This window comes from Carassius gibelio, chromosome A3, assembly GCF_023724105.1.
Source record: "Carassius gibelio isolate Cgi1373 ecotype wild population from Czech Republic chromosome A3, carGib1.2-hapl.c, whole genome shotgun sequence".
Classification (NCBI taxonomy): Eukaryota; Metazoa; Chordata; class Actinopteri; order Cypriniformes; family Cyprinidae; genus Carassius; species Carassius gibelio.
In genome coordinates, this window is record NC_068373.1 from 21422564 (window position 1) to 21443478 (window position 20915).

At 38.6% G+C, this 20915-nt stretch overlaps 3 protein-coding genes across 4 annotated transcripts; 2 read left to right on the forward strand and 1 right to left on the reverse strand.

Moving 5' to 3' along the window:
- The first annotated feature begins 358 nt into the window (after positions 1-358).
- LOC127952074 (actin-related protein 2/3 complex subunit 1A-like) lies at positions 359-5050 on the forward strand. The gene is made up of 10 exons (XM_052550352.1): positions 359-576; positions 1535-1624; positions 1730-1834; positions 2686-2908; positions 3006-3113; positions 3218-3430; positions 3550-3625; positions 3708-3901; positions 4444-4534; positions 4662-5050. The coding sequence occupies exons 2-10, from the start codon at positions 1561-1563 to the stop codon at positions 4698-4700; spliced, it is 1113 nt and encodes a 370-aa protein (XP_052406312.1). The 5' UTR covers positions 359-576; positions 1535-1560; the 3' UTR covers positions 4701-5050.
- Positions 5051-5397: 347 nt separating this feature from the next.
- Positions 5398-11338, forward strand: LOC127952084 (actin-related protein 2/3 complex subunit 1B-A). The gene is made up of 10 exons (XM_052550365.1): positions 5398-5551; positions 6159-6234; positions 7665-7769; positions 7854-8076; positions 9702-9809; positions 9896-10102; positions 10188-10263; positions 10345-10541; positions 10782-10872; positions 10974-11338. Exons 2-10 carry the CDS (start codon positions 6171-6173, stop codon positions 11010-11012), a joined length of 1110 nt encoding a protein of 369 aa, XP_052406325.1. The 5' UTR covers positions 5398-5551; positions 6159-6170; the 3' UTR covers positions 11013-11338.
- Positions 11339-11476: 138 nt separating this feature from the next.
- On the reverse strand, positions 11477-19652 carry LOC127952065 (WD repeat domain phosphoinositide-interacting protein 2). Of its 2 annotated transcripts, none has more exons than XM_052550330.1 (12): positions 19406-19652; positions 18379-18461; positions 17035-17204; positions 16841-16937; positions 16502-16599; positions 16304-16396; positions 15354-15424; positions 15134-15247; positions 14759-14923; positions 14571-14678; positions 13286-13383; positions 11477-13205 (listed from the first exon to the last, which is right to left on the reverse strand). In XM_052550330.1, the coding sequence occupies exons 1-12, from the start codon at positions 19477-19479 to the stop codon at positions 13093-13095; spliced, it is 1284 nt and encodes a 427-aa protein (XP_052406290.1). In that variant the 5' UTR covers positions 19480-19652; the 3' UTR covers positions 11477-13092. The 2 variants fall into 2 exon arrangements, with proteins under 2 accessions (XP_052406290.1, XP_052406299.1); XM_052550339.1 differs by having other exon boundaries at positions 15140-15247; positions 19406-19650.
- Positions 19653-20915: the final 1263 nt, after the last annotated feature.

The window sequence follows — 20915 nt, forward strand, 5'->3', positions numbered from 1 at the left end:
ATGCATGTATGTAATAATTATCATTTTGCCAAGCATCTTCTGAAAAACTAATTTGGGCTTGGTTATAGCTACTGCAGAATTGGCAAAGTGGTATAGTTCATCAACCAAAATCAGGAAAGAGCATAGAACAAGAACAGGATAATTAAGAGGGAGAAGTGGTCTTTCGAACAAAACAACGTCAAGAAAGCCACACTGTAATATTGCACCGATATATTACGGACTAGTCCTTATCGAGGACATAATAATAAGATCAATCTAATTCCGCTTTAGATAAAAAATCGCACACTCCGTTGATCCCCTGGCCTGCTCGGACACTCCCAGCCCAGACAAGCCCGCACTATCCTGAATGACTTGCACACGGACACGCCCACCGATTGCCGCGCGTACGCACGCGCACTGAGAGGTGTGCCATTTCCTGGATTCCTTGACAGGCCGAAATCAGGCAGCGAGGAGAGCCGTCGGAGTGAATTCGTGTCGACTGTCCAGAGTCCGCGAATTCAAGTCCGTCCAACAGGTGAACATCCGAGAGCGAACATCCTTACGAACATCTCCACCAGAAGCGGAGCATCAGTTCAGGTAAATGAAGCCCGTGTCATGCCTTTCTCCGACAGCAGGGAGCGGACTCAACCGGCATCTGGAGCAAGGCCTTCCTGATCCTCAAATGTAACCACAAACATTTCTGTAACTTCACTCGCGTTATAACAATGTTTACGGATGTATAAGGTACTACAGACATTTATCTTTAAACCCGGAATATCTTTTTTAGCTTTCTGCGTAATTTTACTTGAATTTGATCTGTTTTTCGCGTTAGCTGTCGGCTAATATAGCAGGCAAGCAGCTCGCGAACAGAAGCCTGTGGCATCAGATATTGATCTTCTGCCTCACCCACGCCCAAAATCGGGAACTGACAGCCGCTGCCAGGTTTTGCCGGTTGAGCAGGTAGTTTTGCTGTAGTAAGTTATGTAAGTACAAAATAAAAACAGTGCAGATTTATTCGGAGACTTAGACTGAAGGACGTGATTTAGCCCCGGCATGCCAGTTTTTCAGTGCTGGTTTTCATCGTTTTTGACACGCAAGAAGCCATTCACAACTAAATCCACGATTGCAAATTATTTATTATTAAACTCAAAATAAGCAGTTCAGTAAACATGTAATTAATGTCGATAAACTTGCGTTTCCACATACATTTTGTCCAGTTAGTTTCTATATGTGTTTTCTGCAAAGAAAATAGTTAAAAAAGAAGCCAAAACCGCAAGCTTTGCCTGTCACCAATCAAAACCGGTCTGGATCAGTCTGCAGGAGTGGAGAGGACCTCCTAGTGTTTGAAATAACTCCTGCACTTTTCCCAGCTGCATTGCATGTATTCACAGTGTTGTTATACTAAATTCCTAATTTTTCATGTCTCTTTGGATAAACCCATTTGCTTAATGAATAAATGTAAATATCGAGACTGCTTGAATACAAGTTAAGTATAATTAAAGTTATAATATTACTGCCATATCAATCAATCAAACATGATTGTGTTTCTTTTCAGGTAGAGGTGCAACTTATTTGAAGACAATGTCACTCCACCAGTTTTTGTTGGAACCAATCACATGCCATGCGTGGAACCGGGACCGGACTCGTAAGAAAGCGTTTCACTGTCATTTATTCGTAGATGGTGCCTGAAACCATGATTTTATCATTTCTGAACCAATGCCTCATCTCATGTAATGTTTTTCAATTACAGAAATTGCTATCAGTCCAAATAATCACGAGGTCCATATATACAAGAAAAGTGGGAATCAGTGGGTGAAATCTCACGAGTTAAAAGAACACAATGGGCACATCACGGGTAAAAACCCCCTGTAAACTGAATTTCAAACATGAATGTTACATTTTTAAAAGTGTGACTCCACCCCAAAATTACATTTTTGTCATTAATCACTTACCCCCATGTCATTCCAAACCCATAAAAGCTTTGTTTGTCTTTGGAGCACAATTTAAGATATTTTGATGCTTGAGACCGTCACATAGATTGCTGAGTAGGTTACACTGTCAAGGTCCAGAAAAGTATGAAAGACTTCATCGGAACAGTCCATCAGCCATCAGTGATTCAACTGTAACGTAATGAAACGATGAGAATACTCTTTGTAAGCAAAGAAAACAAAAATAACGACTTTATTCAACAATTCTTTTGTCAACAGTCTCCTCTGTGTCTCTCCACATCACTGTATGCTCTTCTGTATCAGCCGCTACACAAGGATGCACTGTTTTCTTTCAAATCAAAGCTAAATATGTGTAGAAACAGTGCATCCTTGTGGCGGAGCTGATATTGTTGAATAAACTCGTTCTTTTTTTTTTCTTCACTTACAAACAGTATTCTCGTCACTTCATAACATTGCGGTTGAACCAGTGATGTCAGATGGACTATTCTGACGATGTCTTTCATACTTTTCTGGATCTTGACAGTGTAACTTACTCGGCAGTCTATGTGACCATCTCAAGCCTCCCGGTTTTCATCCAGAATATCTTAAATTGTGTTCTGAAGACGAACAAAGCTTTTATGGGTTTGGAGCGACATGGGGGTATGTGATTAATGACAATTAAAGTTTTGGGATGGAGTATCCCTTTAAATTCCTCACATCGTTGAAACAGACAGTTGACCATTATTATTGTTTTTTTGTTTTTGTTGTTGTTCTCCAGGCATTGATTGGGCTCCTAAAAGTGATCGTATTGTGACCTGTGGAGCTGACCGTAATGCTTATGTATGGAGTCAAAAGGACGGCGTGTGGAAACCCACCCTTGTTATTCTCAGGATCAACCGCGCTGCCACGTTTGTGAAATGGTCTCCGCTAGAGAACAAGTTTGCAGTGGGGAGTGGAGCGCGACTCATATCCGTTTGCTACTTTGAGTCTGAAAATGATTGGTAGGGCACAGCTGATATGTTGAACTACACTGATTGATTTATGTCTCAGTTCTTGTCACTTTATATATAATTCTTATTATTTAAAAACTTTTTTTAGGTGGGTTAGTAAACACATCAAGAAGCCCATCCGTTCAACTGTCCTCAGTTTAGACTGGCATCCAAATAATGTGCTTCTGGCAGCTGGGTCATGTGACTTCAAATGCAGGTGATTCTGCATATTAAATCTGGTTAACCTTCAATGCAAATGTCAGTGGTGCTGAAAAACCTTTTGTTAGCGCTCTGAATCATATTTGCATGTTTGTTTCTTAGGGTATTCTCTGCGTACATCAAGGAGGTGGATGAGAAACCAGCTCCAACCCCATGGGGGTCCAAGATGCCCTTTGGGCAGGTGATGGCAGAGTTTGGTGGGGCAGGAAGTGGAGGATGGGTTCACAGCGTCTGTTTCTCAGCCAGTGGGAACAAACTGGCTTGGGTCAGCCATGACAGCACCGTCACTGTAGTGGACCCCACAATAAGCTCAACGTGAGTATTGGAAATGGTTGGTGTGTATTTAGAAAAAAAACTGCTTCTGATTTGTGGATGGACACTTTTTGTAATCCATCATGCTCGTTAATGACTTATAGAACATTTCTGTTTTGCAGGCCAAGTCAGCTGAAGACAGAATACCTTGCCCTTCTGAGTGTGACTTTTGTTTCTGAAAACAACATTGTGGCAGCAGTAAGAAGCTTTACGTTTTTTCATAGTTTGAAACATGTTTTTTGTGCCATACTTTAGAGGTGATTGCCTTTTTCCCCGTCAGGGTCACGATTGCTGCCCTATGCTGTTCAGTTTTGATGATGGTGGAACCTTGACCTTCATATCCAAGTTGGACATTCCAAAGCAGAGCATCCAGCGCAACATTTCTGCCATGGAGCGCTTCCGCAACATGGACAAGAGGGCCACCACTGAGGACCGCAATAGCACCCTAGAAACCCTGCATCAGAACAGCATCACGTAGGGAATAAATGATATATGTAAATGTTGTGGTCAGTAAGACATTTCTTTCCCAAAAGAAACTAATTCAGTCAAACAAAAATGACAGTAAAGACATTTACAATGTTGCAAAATGTTTCTATTTCAAATAAATGCTGTTCTTTTGAACATACTGTATATCAGAAAATCCTGAAAAAAATGTATTATGGTTTCCACAAAAATATATTGAGCAGCACAACAATGATGCTGATAATAAGAAATGTTACTTAAGCTGCAAATTGGCATATTTGAATGATTTCTGAAGGATCATGTGACACTGAAGACTGGAGTAATGATGCTGAAAATTCAGCTTTGTTATCAGAATAAATTACTTCAAAACATTAGTAGTGTCACAATGTTACTGTTTTTACTTTAAAGTTCAAATAAATGCAACCTTTGTGACCGTAAAAAAAAAATTGAAAAAGATTTAAATTCTTACTGACCCCTAACTTTTAATATAAATGATCATGTTTATTATTGTAATTGTGCTCAATTATTTATAATTTGTAATTTTAACTTTGCAGCCAAGTGTCTATATATGAAGGAGACAAAAGAGATTGTCGCAAATTCTGCACTACAGGAATTGACGGAGCAATGACCATATGGGATTTCAAGGTTTGTATTTAATTCTTTCAAAACTATGCCAAACGTCAACTTTTCATGCCATTAACTTACTTCTGTTTTATCCCTTGAGTCTCAGATAACCAGAATTATGACCTTGTTTACTTAATTCTTTCCACAGACCTTAGAGTCTTCAATCCAAGGCCTGCGGATCATGTAAAACTCACACGAACTAGCATGACACAGCACAAGCAATGCAGCTTGAAGACTAACAAGAAGATTTCCGATAACACTTCTGAAAGTAAAAAAAAAAAAAAGAAACACAGAGCAATGGTATGAACTGATATGACACTCTTAAAAACTGAAAAACACTAATGGAAAAAGGGGTCAGGAACTTGTTTTTTTGTTTGTTTTTTTTTAAGAAAAAAAAGCCAAAGCTGGCACCCCAGCAGTGTGTGATGTTTGATCAAAATGTACTGGGTCTCCAGGGGAAACTGGAGAGGTGTTAAATTAAAAGGAGAATTTTATGTAAATGGTCTGCTAGAAATAAATCATGTACACTACACACCATTTGCAAATGTCGTCTCTTTCTGTTTTATTCAATGCCTTTTGCTGAGATTGGCTGCTTTCCATGCTAACGGGAAACATCTAGGCTTTCAAATGCTAGATATACACAGCTCTCAGATTGCAACCCAAGGTTGGGTTATACATGTTTTTTTTTTAAGTAATGGTTCTTGTAAAGGATTACACTGCACATAAAGATTTATTCAAAAAAAGTTAGTGACCATAAATCAGCTTTGCAGACGAAGGGTTTAAAAAAGATGCAAGTGAAGGGGAGTTGAACTGTAAACCCTCCTCACCAGCAGACAGCCGCCCACACAAGGAAGTGGTTATATGTTTCTAACGGGGAAGGGGAAGTAGTGCATATTTGGAGAGAATAACGAACAAGGAAATACTTTAGTTCATTCAGAGCAAAGCCAGCGTTTGTGTTGACTGCTCAGAGTCCACGAACTCAGGCTTCTGTTGCAGACTGTCAATTCCCCACACATCTGTTTTTTTACGGTTTCCCGGGTAAGTAGAAAAAACATGGTTTTGCTTATACGAATGGAAGAAATTTTTTTTTTTCAGATGTGAAGCAATCAGTAGTTTCAAAATGCTTGGGTTTGTGCCTCACTAACATGCACTAACATGCAGATTGACAACTAGAAAGTATGTTTCAGTATTTCTGTGACTTTCTAGCTGTAGCAAGAGATTTTCAGTTCTGCCTGACACTTGAAACTCACTGCTTCAAACTCCTTCAGCACAGAGTACCGTTATGTTTTAAACGGAAACTATGATAGATAGTGGGGGTGTTTTGTGTGTTTTTCTTCTAAGTGGAGCATCTGGCTTTGTCGCATTCCCTTCTGGTCTGGTTTTAATTTACTTCAAACATTGAGGAAAATAATAATACTTGCTATTACCAATGCAAAACCGTTTTAGTTTTAAGTACGACTAAGACAGAAATAAGTAAAAAAAAAAAAACAGAAAAGAAAATGAACAAACTTATATGGGAAGTTCAAAACTTCTCCATTTAAGTGACAGGCCTTTACGAAAGTGAATGAGGTGTCATGTTGCAGTGGTTTGATAAAACATTGTTTTTACCAGTTCATCTCAAAATATCTTCAAATTGAAATTACAGGAAGAAGCAACCATGTCTTATCACAGCTTTCTTCTTGAACCTATCAGCTGTCATGCCTGGAACAAGGACCGAACTCGTAAGTTCTCATACTTGCAGCATCTCTTAGTCTTTGGAGCAATTCCCAGTATCTAGGGCTAAATACATCCTTTATCATCTGAACTGTGTATTCATGTGAGAGCATCACTGACCGAATACACAAATGATTCGTCTCCAAAGCTCATTTGATCACGAATCAAATACGTCTTTTGAGGATTTTTCTGAATAGGGTTGAGATTCGAACTATGGACTAATGTTTAACATTTCCTCACAGAGATGGTCTTGCTTCCCATATTACATGAATTTTAACATTTATTCAAGTTTTAAATCATCTTGTGAACCACCACCCATCAAGCGCCTTACTGAATGTCTACATTGTTCTGCTGAAACCTACATTTTGGATGAAAAGCTGCATATCCTTCCGCAAAATGTACAAACACATGTATTATCATGCATGCCACATGTGCACTTGGTTTTATGTGGTTTATGATGCCAGTTAGAATCCTTTCGCATCAAAAGTTAATTGCTCTCAAAAACCCAAAACAAGACAATTTAATTAAGAGTTTAAAAAACGTCTTTAAAGAGCAAAAATCTAGTTTTTCAAAGTGGTGTCTTTTCACGGCTGCCGCCCTGCTTTTCTTTTCATGCTGATGAGAGAAGCAGTAATGACTAATTCCCCCCAGACTTCCTGTTTTACCATGAATGGTGCTTGGTCGCTGATGCCGTACGTCTTCAGCAGACCACAGAGCAACAGAAACGATACGCCTCAGAAAGACTTTGAGGTTTAACTGCTGCTGTTAAAAACATAGCTCACTTATAAAAAATGTGAGACCACATCTGCTGTGCCGGGAAATAGACGCTGTGTCAGAATCCAGGATCGGGACTGTTCCCAATCTCCACGCTTGTTGCCTTTCTACTTGACCATTTGCTACGTGTGTTACATACTTCCAACATTTCGCAAATGACGTGATACACTTCGTCAACCAAATACTGCTATGAAGCAGTGTGGGTATTGAGACAGGCCTGTTTTCTTTTAAACACTATTCTGCAAACATGAGCGATGATGCCTGCCAAAATGTTAAGAGAGTTAAAGGTGGTTGCCAAGTGTTTTTGCATTGCAGTTCCTAAGGTGTTTTGAGTAGTTTTTAGTGTGTTGCTCAGTAGTTTTTCATTGCTCCAAAAGAGCAAAGTAGAGTCCATTTTAATGATAGTATATGGGATTTTTTTTCACTCGTTTTTTTTTTTTACACCAGACCAAAATATATCCCACCATCATAAATCCAACCTCTCCTCAACAATCCACACATTAATAGGGATATTAATAATCATTTTAATAAAGTGGCACTAATATAACTTGAAGAAACAAGTACTTACTACTAACATATTTAGGCGTTTTTACAATGCATAAAGCCAAAGTATTTTTGTCCTTGCGCTGAATATTTTATACACTGGGATTCCTGTTTTCTTTAGAAATTGCACTGTGTCCTAATAACCATGAAGTCCATATCTACAAGAAGGACGGAAACAACTGGAACAAAATCCATGTGCTGAAGGAGCACAATGGTCAAGTAACTGGTAAGTCTAGATGGTTCACTTGATCTACGCAAAGCATTACTGTGACCAACATCATCTCATGCTGGCCGTTTCTTCATCACCAAGGTATTGACTGGGCCCCCGAGAGCAATCGCATTGTGACATGCGGCACTGACCGTAATGCCTATGTCTGGACCCTAAAAGGAGATGTATGGAAACCCACCCTGGTCATTCTGAGGATCAACCGTGCTGCCCGCTGTGTGAAATGGTCTCCTAAAGAAAACAAGTTTGCAGTGGGCAGTGGCTCACGTCTGATCTCAGTCTGCTATTTTGAGCAGGATAATGACTGGTGAGTATCAGGCAGGAGAAATGGATATAGTGAGCTTTTTCTGGCAGAAGTGCTAATCTACTACTGTTATGAGGCAGATGGGCTCTCTGTTATTTTTAAATGGCTCGGTTTGAAGCAGTGCTTGGAATGGCATGAATAGAAATGCACTGCAGAGGATGCTGGTACTCACCAACTGCCTTGAAATTGATTCATCAGTCGATTTGTCACTTTCAGAAACTTCCATGTGCAACAATGCTGGATTACAGGTTACATGTTACACATCAACTTGTGATGAGCCCATAGACTGTATAAAAACATGAGCCGCAAGTGACCATATTTAACTCAATATATGAATTCCAGAATTGCTGTGTCGGCCGTAGGCAATCATAATCTTGCTGATATACAGCAGACAATATCACAACAGAGTGAATGTGATATCGCTTTAATACAATAAAGTAGTTCAATAAACACTGCTACTAACAATGCTGAAAAACTTTTTAGACACAATTTTCTATTTCGGAGGGAGAATAGAGAAACATCGTTCCTGAATCAGTCAGTGTTTTTGAATAAATCGGTTGAATTAGTGAAAGTCATGACCCATACTCGGCATTGAACCCATCCAAATGTCACACACAGCAGTGAGTAGTGAACACAAACCCGGAGCAGTGGGCAGCTATATCCAGCAACTGGGGGTTCAGTGCCTTGCTCAAGGGCACTTCAGTCATGGGTATTGAGGGTGGAAGAGAGTGCATTGTTCATTCACTCGCTCCCACCTAAAACTCCTGCCAGCACCGAGACTCAAACCTGCGATCTTCAGATTACAAGTCCAGCTCTCTAAGCATTAGGCCACAGCTGCCCTTACTGAATAATCGTTCCTATAGAAGCATGCAACATCCAGTCGGTGACGCTTGCTCGCTCTCATTGGCTATCATGGGGATCACGTCAGTGGCAGTCCGATTTAGAGTCATATCAAACATGTTTGATATTTACAATTTAGGTTGGGTGATGCTCTGTCTTGATAGGGAGCACATAAATAATCGTAATGACACCACACAATAGAGGACTTTTTGGACAAACAATCTTTTGCCACGAGCCGCGAATCAGGCCCAAATCGACCTTAAAATCATCTAGTGTGCGGCCAGCCTTAGATGAATAAATGATTTAATGACTCACTTGTAAAGTAACTGTCACCACCGACTGGCAAATCTAAGTAACCTGCAGAAGTCCCGGAAAAATACTACCCTTACGAAAATTAGCCATGGTTTTACTACAAATAAAAAAAAAAAAACATGGTTTAATATAATTAAACCATGGTAACCACAAATTAACCATGGTTTTGCTGCACTGACCATAGTTTAACCATGGTATTTGTAGTAAAACTGGTAATCAATACACAAAAAAAAACATGGTTACTACATTTTGAATGTAGTAAAAGCATGGTTAATTTCCATTAGGGTAGTGGAAAAAACCCAGTGCTATTTAACTGTTATACCAACAATTTGAGGACCAGAACTAACAAATGTTGTATTATGAACTACATTTTAGGATTTCAGCAGACATTAATTACTGTCAAAAAATACAAACTAATCAATTGTTTTGGTGTGGTTGTATCTAAGATGCTTAAAGTTATTTTTTTATTATGCTAGGTGGGTGTGCAAACACATTAAGAAGCCCATCCGCTCTACCATCCTTTGTTTGGACTGGCACCCCAATAACGTTCTTTTAGCAGCTGGATCATGTGACTTTAAATGCAGGTTAGTTCAATCTTATTTGCATTATTATGTCTCTTTTCTGAACATGGCTGTTATTTGAACTTCCTATTTGTTAAATCCCCATCCAGGATCTTTTCTGCGTACATAAAGGAAGTAGAAGAGAAGCCTGCTCCAACTCCATGGGGCTCTAAAATGCCCTTTGGAGAGGTCATGTTCGAATCTACTGGAACCGCAGGTTGGGTGCACGGTGTCTGTTTCTCGGACAGTGGGAATCGAGTGGCCTGGGCCAGCCATGACAGCACTGTGGCAGTGGCTGAGGGAGGAAAGACTGCTGTGTGAGTATTGCCTTTCAAATCTGGGCCTTCACACACATGCCTTTAAAAATCATATTTACCTAATCATTTCATTTCATCTTGCCAGCTGCACCAGTCTGACTTCAGAAACCTTGCCTCTTCTGTGTGTGACTTTCATTACTGAGAACAGCCTAGTGGCAGCTGTAAGTATCTTCAGATGTCAGGCCTTGATGCCTAAGTAATCTGTTTTTTAGATTGTCCCCTCATTTTCATATATTTTTCAGGGCCATGACTGCTACCCTGTGTTGTTCGTCTATGATTCGAACAAAGCAGCCTTGTCTTTTGGAGGAAAACTCGACATACCCAAACAGAGTGCTCAGAAGGGCATGTCAGCCAGAGAACGCTTCCAGAACCTGGATAAGAAAGCCACCACTGACACCAAAGAAGCTGTCCTGGAGTCTGTGCACAAGAACAGCATCAGGTACCACATATAGTTTGTCTTTCAGCCTGATTCCTTTATGTTGAAAGTTAGTAATTTCTCATCCACTGTGGCATTAAAAGTTTTAGTCACTCCCCGTCCTTTATTGGGAAAAAAATAGCTCTGCCCCAAAATGAAAAGATGGACTGAGCCAATGTTGAGATGCCCCACCCAGCATTAAATAAACAGCCAACATTTTGATCTGTTAATGTGTTTAATTTTTTTTTTTTTATCACTTCTTAGCCAAATCTCAATTCTTAATGGGGGAAAAGCACAGTGTGCCAAATTCTGCACCACTGGTATGGACGGAGGCATGACTATTTGGGATGTAAAGGTACTTGTTTAACTTCTGTGAATTTCATAATTATCCATTTATTAGCAGTAATCAAAAAGTGCATAAAGATGATTATAATTATTTTGTTAATTCTGTTTCAGACCCTTGAATCTGCAATGAAGGACCTCAAGATTGTCTAGACATTGCAGACATCAGAACGCAGACATCAGAACAAAATATCTGCCGGTCATATTGTTGCCTTTTTGCCATTTCTATTTTTTTTTTCAATGCAGTAAGATTATGTTTTGATTAAGTTTAACTGGTTTAAGGATTTTATACTGATACAATTTAGGACGTGGTTCTGGATGAACCAAAACTCTATTTTGTCTGAATTTATGTGCTGGTCATTGATTGCTTTTCTTTAAATACTGCAGGTACCTTGCATTGGATTTTTAATAAACTGCAATTGAAACTAATAAAATAAAAATGATTACTTGCTAAGGATTAAACATTTTTTAAACAATTATTTCCTGTGTTAACCCAATCATTTCAATGCAACTCTATGTAATATGAGATGTATAATGAACATAAAAGATCAGTACACCAATCTCTACACTGAATTTAAATAGGAATGGAGTGAAGGGGAAAATCTAATAAGATGCTAAACATTTTCAACAGAGGTTTTATTTAGTTTTTTTTTATATGGAACAATTTACATTTTATACAAAAATCATTAGAAAACAGATTAAAGTGGCCTTAGGGGTTGAGAGCTCATTGGCTGATGAAGATGTCAATTTATTACTGACATTTGTTGATAAGCAACATCAAAACATGCTCAAGAGGCAATCATGCAGAAAAATCATCTCAAGATTCTTTAGAGCTCCGGGAATCCAGGCAGTATCTCCGAATGTCTAAGTATTTTGTTTGCTCTGTGTGCTTATTTGGACACACTGGCTAACATTGTGTATTATTGTGAATATTTGGTAATCACATTCAAAAACCCTGAATATCTCTTTAAACTTTTGACCTGTTCTGGTTCAACTGCCAGACTATGTGACCTGTCTGTTCAGACTGACATCCATACGGATGTCTGAGAGAACATACCCCACTTGTAAGACAAATGCTGCAAACTTTTACTAAAAATTGATGTTTATAGTGAAATATATTCCGCTTTTTGTCTTTGCAAAGGACAAGGCCCTCAAAGTAGGAACCTACCAAAATGAGGCTCATGAGCAATCATCAGCTGGTGGTATTGAGAATAAATCAAAGGGACGAGGCATGACTTCCTTCATTCATTCATTCCTTAGGTTTCAAACAAAATGTCCTAGAAACAAGTTGATGACTGGATGGCTCTTGAAACCACGTTCAACACAGGCTAGTTCCTACTCAAATCAATACATTAAATGCCTTCATCAGTCATCAGTTCTTCTACTGAGGTTGCTGAAGTGTTTGGGACTTCAAATAATACAGCTTTTTCAAAGAAATCAGGCCGTATGAAGACACGAGGGGAAATTCAAAGCCAAACAAAGTTTTGATCTCCACATTGCCTGTTTAACCTTAATGTGGTATAGGATTAATTAGAAGAGAGTATTGGAAAGCATGTGCGTGTATAGATGCAGAAATTCAAGATGAAACTAAAAACAACCCTCTCAGCCTGTTAAAAACACTTTTCAAACAGTAACTGTAACCAGGCCGTCATGTTAACACGTCATATAGATTATTACAGGACAATATTCACATTTTGCCACAGATGTGGATGATTGGTAAGGGACTCCACAATGCAGACACTGCGCAGTCGTGTGGTGATGTAGCAGGTGGCGCAAGCCAGTTTGCTTTCAATCACAATCAAAAAAAGACACAAATGGAAAAGTTCAAGAGGAGAAATGGTCAGCAAACACATCAGAACCATCTACATGAAAAGCAAAGGTTTTCTAGGATCTCTATTCTTGGCACATGTACATGCAAAGCTAAGAAATGTGACACCTGCAGCTTGGATTTCATATTTTGGTCTGATTAAGGACATAACTGGGCATTAAAAAAAGGAAACAAAAGAAAAGTTCACCAGGTTTTATAAAGCCACAAAGGTGGGGGAAGGGAAACATCTATACGCAACAAGAGACAGAATAAGGCTACAGCTAGGCTTGCTTTAAAATGATCTCTCTTTTAATCCCGTTCTCTATCTGGTCACACATGTCCATAGCAGCACCAGAGGAGGGAAGCCCCCTCTGCAATGTCACTCAGTCACTTCCATCTTCCATCCAGGGCATGACTGGCAGGAGCTCAGTCTGTTTCCAGGATTAACGGAGGCTGCTCGTTCTCTTCGTCCAGCTGCAGGGTGTTCATGTCATCCTCCACCCCAGCACCCCCCACCGCCCCCTGATCCTCAGTGTAACCTGAGCCAATGAAAACCATTCCAGGCCATTTTTAACATTTACATCTGATCATTTTTTAAGTGAAAACGACAGCTTCTTACCTTTGGCAACAGCAGCACTGTAGGTCTGTGCCACAAGTGGCCGGTCGTGAGCTGTTTGTTCAAGAATTTCATTCGCTGGCTCTGCACTTCCATCTAACCTAAAGGACGAATCATATTTACCTAAGAAATTCACATGACATTAAACCTAAAACTATTTTTCAGACAGATACCATTACAATACATACTTTTTAACGGAAAACGTTTTTCCATATTCCACTATGTTCTTCCCTCAACTTAGACAAGTTGATATGTACCTCTCCCATCTCAATCACTGTATTTCGCAGTGCCACTATGCTAGTGTTTAGCACCATTCATTCCTTAGGATCCAAACACGGATGAACTTAAAAGCTACCAAACACGTCCATGTTTTCCCTGCTTGAGTAGTTACACGAGTGAGTATGGTGACACAAAATGCTGCCACTGTTTATTTTGTGTCACCATAAGGACTCGTAACTACTCATGTAACCGTCTTTAAATAGGGAAAACATGGACGTGTTTGGAAATTCATCCCTGTTTGGATCCTAAGGAATGAATGGGGCTAAGCTAAATTTTAGTTCACAGTAAATTGTACAGGATACTCGATCACCAACAGAAACATTCTATGTATACATTACCATTCAAAATTTTGGGGCACTAAGATTTTTTTCTGAAAGAAATGAATGCTTTTCTTCAGCAAAGATGCATTAAATTGATCGGAAGTCACAGTAAATACATTGATCTTATTTCAAATAAATACTGTTCTTTAAACTTTCCATTTATTAAAGAATCCCCCCCAAAAAAACTGATCAGTTTCCACAAAATCAAACAACAACTGCTTTCATAATAAGAAAGGTTTCCAAAGTAAATCAACACTTTAGAATGATTTCTGCTCTGATCCTTCACAGGAATAAATTAGTTTCTAATGCATCCAGAGACTTCTTTCAGAAATATTTTTAAATCTTACCAACCCCAAACTTATATGATAGTGTATGTCGTCAACACTTTAGTATAGGGACCAATTCTCACTATTAATTGGTTGCTTATTAGCATGCATATTACTAGTATATTGGCTGTTTATTAGTACTTATAAAGCACATATTCTGCTGCATGACCATGTTCTACATCCCTAATCCTACTCAATAACTAAACATAACACCTACCTTACTTACTATTAAAGCAGTAGTAATTAGGAGTTTACTGAGGCAAACGTCATAGTTAATAGTGAGAACTGGACCTTAAAATAAAGAGAGACTGTATAGACTAGTAGTCTGATAGATAGTTCCAACTTGGTAACAGCGGGTCTCACTTATGCTGCTTCATTAGTGTGCACTCTCCCCCCTCCTGTGGGTCCAGATTGTACAGGTAAAGATAGCCATCTGATGCAGCCACCAGCAGACGTGGGATCTTCTGGATTCTAGAAACCAATCACAAGCAAGATAATCAGAGACACATCGGGGCTGCTGATGGCATATTTAGACTGAGCGGTTTCCTCACATGGCCAGAGCGCAGACGTTCTTGTGACCTGAAAAGGGCAGTCTGACTGTAGCGAATGCCCTTCCTTGAGTGAACATCTCTGTCACATGTGCTGGCAGATACGTTGTGGAGGCCATCAATACTTTACCGAAGTATCCCGTCCAAGTAGTGGGCTCCTCTTGAGGCCTAAGATGAAAATAAAAACACATGAGTTGGCTGCAAAATAAAAGATGAAAAAGAAAGCTATGCCTATGTTCTGTTTTTAGCGCAGCTTGCAGATCTGTTATCAGAAGGAGGCTTGCTCTTGCTCAAACAAGATTTTAATCAATAAATGGAAAATGTTTGAGGTGTGAGAAGAAGGTCTGAAGAACCACTTATTTCAGTGGCCATCATTACACTGACTTCTCTCTCTGGGTCTCCAGCTTAAAAATATGAACTGTCTCTGTGTTGCTTGAAGCAGACAGGTAGAGTCCATCCATACTGAAGGCGAGGGAACAGATGCTCACACATCTGTCGAGGGATAATTAAAGAAAGTGCATTGTTTTCACTCTGTGTGCTTATTATAGTTCTTGGTGTTTTGTGTTGATAGAAATATAGTACAGTAATAGTTTACTACCTCTTTACTCCCCTCCGGAACTCAAAGAGCTTTTGGCCCTCTGGAATGGAGAACACTCGGATTACAGTGCCCTAAATAATACCAAGAAAAGAGGGTCTGAAAATGTAACTGAGTAAGGTTACAAAAACTAAAACTCTTGATCCATTATTATTCAGCACTTTAAATCTTGAAGGTCAATATGCAAACACCATTCAAAAATTTGAAAGAAATTTATATTTTATTCATCAAGGACACCTTAAATTGCTCAAAAGTGACGGTCAAGATATTTATAATGTTGCAGATTATTTAAAAACAAAATTCTGTTCTGATGAACTTTCTATTTATCAAAAAAGTCTATCATAAATATGAAGCAGCACAACTGTTTTCAATATTGAAAAAACTATTTCTTTGAAAATTCAACTTTGCCATCACATGAATAAATAATATTTTAAAATAGAAAATGTGTTTTAAATTTATATAAAATGTTATTGTTTTTCATAAAAATTAGTATTATTTCCATTAGTAAACCTTATGACTTCTTTCATAAACATTATCATTAACCTGAAAATTTTGATCGGTAGTGCATATACAGTAGTTGGGCAATATCACTAAAAATTGAAAAATTTGAGCTACAATTTATTTTATCACCCAAACAAGTGTAGCCAAGCAGAAGCCAAAATCCTAACTTTTAATGCAAGAGAAAAAAAGTTATAAAGTGGTTTAATATAATGACATTTAATCATTTACTCATATTCACAAATACAACACATAGTAATAAAGAGCCTTCATATATTTTTAAACTACAACAACAAAAAAGTCATGAAGAATTCCATTCAGTGACTTCTGTAGAGTTTGGAATTGATTCACTGAGTTAGAAGTGAATTATGTGAATATTGGCCATATCACGCAGCTTTATTCTAATCTGAATGAGTGTCTCACACACACACACACACACACACACACAGCTCTACCTTCTCAGATGCCGTGGCCAATTTGGTGCCGCTCGCATCAAATGCCAGTGCTGCTAGTGGACTATCATGGGCAGGTATCATGTTAGCTGCCCTCTGAGGAGGAATATCACACACACAGACATAGTGACCAACCCTGTTTAACACAATCCCTTAATTAAACCATAATTAAGGCAAACATTAAAACTACACAGTACTTACCAGATTGACAGTGTCAAAAACTTGTACCTCTCCAATTGTTGCACTTCCCGGATAGGCCAAGTAACAGTTGTCATTACTGATTGACAGGGTACATAGTCCTATAAATGTTTACTGACATTAATAATCACAAATAAAGCATCTGTCTGGTTAATACTAATAACAACAAGGCCATGCCATTAGTAACAGTTGCAAACCTACGCTTTCAGTTCCCCAAACATAAATAGAGTACTAGATCTTTCTGAAGGAAGCAGCTGCTACATGTACTTCCCCAAGAAAAGTCTGGAGAAAAAAAAACGGCACACTGACAATGATGCATTGACGGCAAGCAGTGGTACCCACCGGAAGGATTCGGAGGGGTCTCTCGAATGGTATGTAGTACTTTCATATCCCTAATGTTGTGGATATAGAGTGACTCCTCTAAACACACGATCAGTCTCTGTGGAAATAAAGCAGGTCTGATTTGGTCTAATCACTTGCAATAAAACACAAAACTGTAAACATGCATCACAGGAAATGGATGTTTGCGGACTTACCTGTCTGTTTAGTTTTACAGCCAGTATAGTGTTTGAGTAGCTGTAGTTGCATATCTCAGTCCCTTTCTTGAAATGACAGACTTTCAGCTTCCTGGGTGCCTTAAGGCTGACAATAGCGACAAGGCTGCTGGAGAACAATCTCTCCACGATGCACACATCTTCTGTGTCAGCTGAGCACAAACACGTGAGAATATAAAACATGTCTTATGCACTACACTCATGCAAACATTTAAGTGAAAGTGACGTGACATACAGCCATGTATGGTGATGCATACTCAGAATTTGCGCTCTGCATTTAACCCATCCAAAGTGCACACACACAGCAGTGAACACACACACACCGTGAACACACAACCGGATTTATAATGGACTACAGAGCAGTGATTCTCAACCAGTTCAACTCAAAGGCTCCCCGTTTATTATTCAAAGTCTTTCCCCCACAACAGCAGCGAATATCGTTTTGGTATTTCTGCTGTTATTCAGCTGCTTGTTTTTGTTTTTTCAACCATTTTTATTTACAGAAACTGGGTGTATTGATTTATTAATTTGAAGTAACCGCAATTATTTTGTGATGAAAGAATATTCAAGAACTGGATGTTCTTCAACAACAACAAGAACTACGAAGAGGATATGATTTTGAAAGCTGGAAGTTTGCTGAGGCCACTGTTTAAGAACCAGTGGACTACAGGGACATAGCAAAATTACTAACTTAACTCGTTTTCAAGACATTTTGAAATGTCTACATCCTGCCATATTACTTTTTTTGAAGTTTAAACACTTACAGACAGGAAGACAGACTGTTTTTTTCTGAATTTAGTTACAGTTTAAGACAATTGAGAAGCACAAAGTGTTCATGCAAGCCCTTCAGCTGTGACTTTAATGATGATACAGCATGTCGTTGAGTGTTGACTCCCTTTATAAAACCATTATAACATTAATGGAAATATCATAAGGATGCATAACTTATTTAAAATGGTATTTTACTAAGTAAATCACAGTGCTGCCATCCTTACACTATGGTTTCTGACATTTAAACGAAGGTTGAGAGCTGGCCTCTATAGATAGTATTTCGGCACAGCTGGAATCTTACATTTAAATGTTGCCAATCAGCATCCAGAACTCTTCATTTGAATAATTTCAAGGACTCTCACTTTTCAAACTCCTTGTACACCCCTGATTATCTCTGACCTCCAGAGAGAGCATCAGATATTATCAATCATCATTATCAGATACCCTCAATCAACGTATATCATGCCAGAAGTATAAGCAGCCATACTAGGTATGATTTGCATGACTACACAAGCTGAATAAAGGCTGACAATAACTAAAACAAAAATAACTTACTACATTCGTATATTTGTTCCAATTTGTCCACTGATGACAAGGAGAAAAACTTGTAGCCGGACTTGGTACCAACAGCTAGGGATCTGGAAAAAGCAAAGAAGTAACAATAATGAAATGCCACAGTAAGTCATTAAAACACAAATCCACTTCTTTATGTTCTACTGGTTTGCTTAATGACTAAAGCAGGTTGTTGACCTGATGGGGAAATATGTTCAAGGGCTATTTTGCAATCGAACTTCAAGATACAAAAGTTAGACTACTGAACCATTTTAGAGTAGTTTACTTTCTATAGTGCTGAAATGTAGCAGCTGTTATTATTAGGATTTGAGCTTTGGCTAACTTGACAGCTGGCTCTTTGGTTACTGGATTTGGAAAAATAAACCAACGGCTTTTGAAAAATCCTAAAATTGCATAGAAACTATCAGCCAAAAGACGAAATCAAAGCTCAGTTTTAAGTCATAGGTTACTCAGGCGTTGCTAACATTTGAGCTAACGTTATTTTGCTGTGTCGTCCTACTTCATTAAACGCACAGCTAAAAGATACCTTTATATAACACTTGCTAAATTAAATAGCGTTATATAACCAAACGTTGATTTAACATCCCGTGTTTAATATTTCACACAGTTAGGCTGAAACAGAAAGCTTTGCAGAAAAGCAAATGTGTATTTTTCGTGTTAGCACGGGCGCTAGTGCTACAAGTCTCGTGGGTGAATTTGTCTAACGTTACTTCACAGGGCAAAATTGGGTGCTGATTTAAACAAAAATTGCATTAACACATCGTATGCAATTGTCTTAAGAGGGACCGACTTAAAAGTCAGTAAGGATAACAAGAGTGAGTTACCACGCTTTAAAAACCTATCCGCACTGCACTGGAGCGACGACACAGCGAAACGCTTCAGTTACAACAAACGCAGCATCGCAGGACTGCGGTGCAAATTACTCGTTGATTACAGTGACAGCACTGTGTTGTTGTTGTCGAGTAGACGGGCTGTTAGGCCATCAGCAGTAGCGTGGTTCTTTTCTTACGTGTTATCCTGATTAAAGTTGGCGAAGAGCAGCTGGCTGCAGCCGGCCTCTCCGCTCTGACTGGCCAGGTTCATGGGCTCGACACCATTTACAGATTAAGCCGAAGTGAAAAGGGCTCGGATGTGGCTTGAATCAATGAAATCTGGTGTCGTCTCGCACTGCCATAAGTTCCACCCTTGCTCCAATGAATGTTGTTGTTTTTCTCCAGCCACTGTTGCTCCTTTTCCGTGCGCATGCGCAGTAACTGCTGAACGCACAGGCTCCGTTCAAATTAAAGGAAAAGGTGCTCTATTTCTCACTAAAGCGGGGATGTGTCCAGTGCTTTGCAGAACGTTTACACAATTTATCCTAATAAATTTCAGAAGCTTCCCAGTGAAGCCCCAACTTTAAGGTGGTGTTACATGTGTCTGTTTGCTGTGAGTAATAAGTAAATGTAAGAATAACTTTTAAATTGTTAGCTATTAATATTTCAAGATGAACACTTGGCCTGAAGTATCAAGATTTAGCCTAGCTACTTGATTATGCAAACATCGTTTTTTTCTTTCCTTTTTTTTTTTATAAATAAAACTTAATAAAATGTTAATATGAGTTAATAAAACTAAACATTTTAATATCATCTTACTTAGCCATATTTTTGGGTGACAACTGACATTTCTATGCATTTTACATTAGTAGTCAGCTTACCGCTACCGTTAGGACTATAAAATTTAATTGATTTAGATTATAAGCTATTACAATTACACCTTACTTTTGGCATCAAATTGCATACATTTTGTTCAGTTTGTTTTCAGTCCATAATTTCACATCATACAATATAGGCCATGAAAGCTTGATATCAAATGTGACACAAACATGAACACATTTGGAAGATATGCAATGATAATTTTGATTTTCTTTTTTCTAAACTCTAATGGTTCAAAACTTCCATTTCAAAAATGTACTAATCAATACATATCTGGATTTTTTTAGCCTATTTTATAGCTTGCTTTGTCTTTAAAATATTATTCAATTGTATCTTTTAAATATTTGATGTGATCTGGAAACCATCTCTACAATTATGATGGATCAGACATAGATGGAAATGTTATGAATTTATTCAACCAGCAGAGGGCTTCATGTCTCTTGAGGTGACACAACGGCTACTTGCACAATTCTAGAGGTTTCTTTTACTGTCTATGGTCAGTACCAACCCACCTTTGAGTCACAGAGAAACTGTGCTGACCAGGTCAGAAATTGTTCGATTTTATACCTGACCATTGTAATTTTGGCCTTCAGAGTCATATAAACAATGTCCAGATTTATGACGGAGCAAAAACGGAGCTTATATGTTAGAAAATAATCTAATCTAATATAACGCATCCTAAGAATTTAATAGGCCTATATATTGCCTTTATTTATTTATTAAATAAAAATTAGGTCACAAAATAGCGTGCATGTGTCGGGTCTTAGAGAAGCTAGTTTGTTTAGGTAATTCTAAATAAGTCTTTCTTAGGCAGATCCGCTACATGTT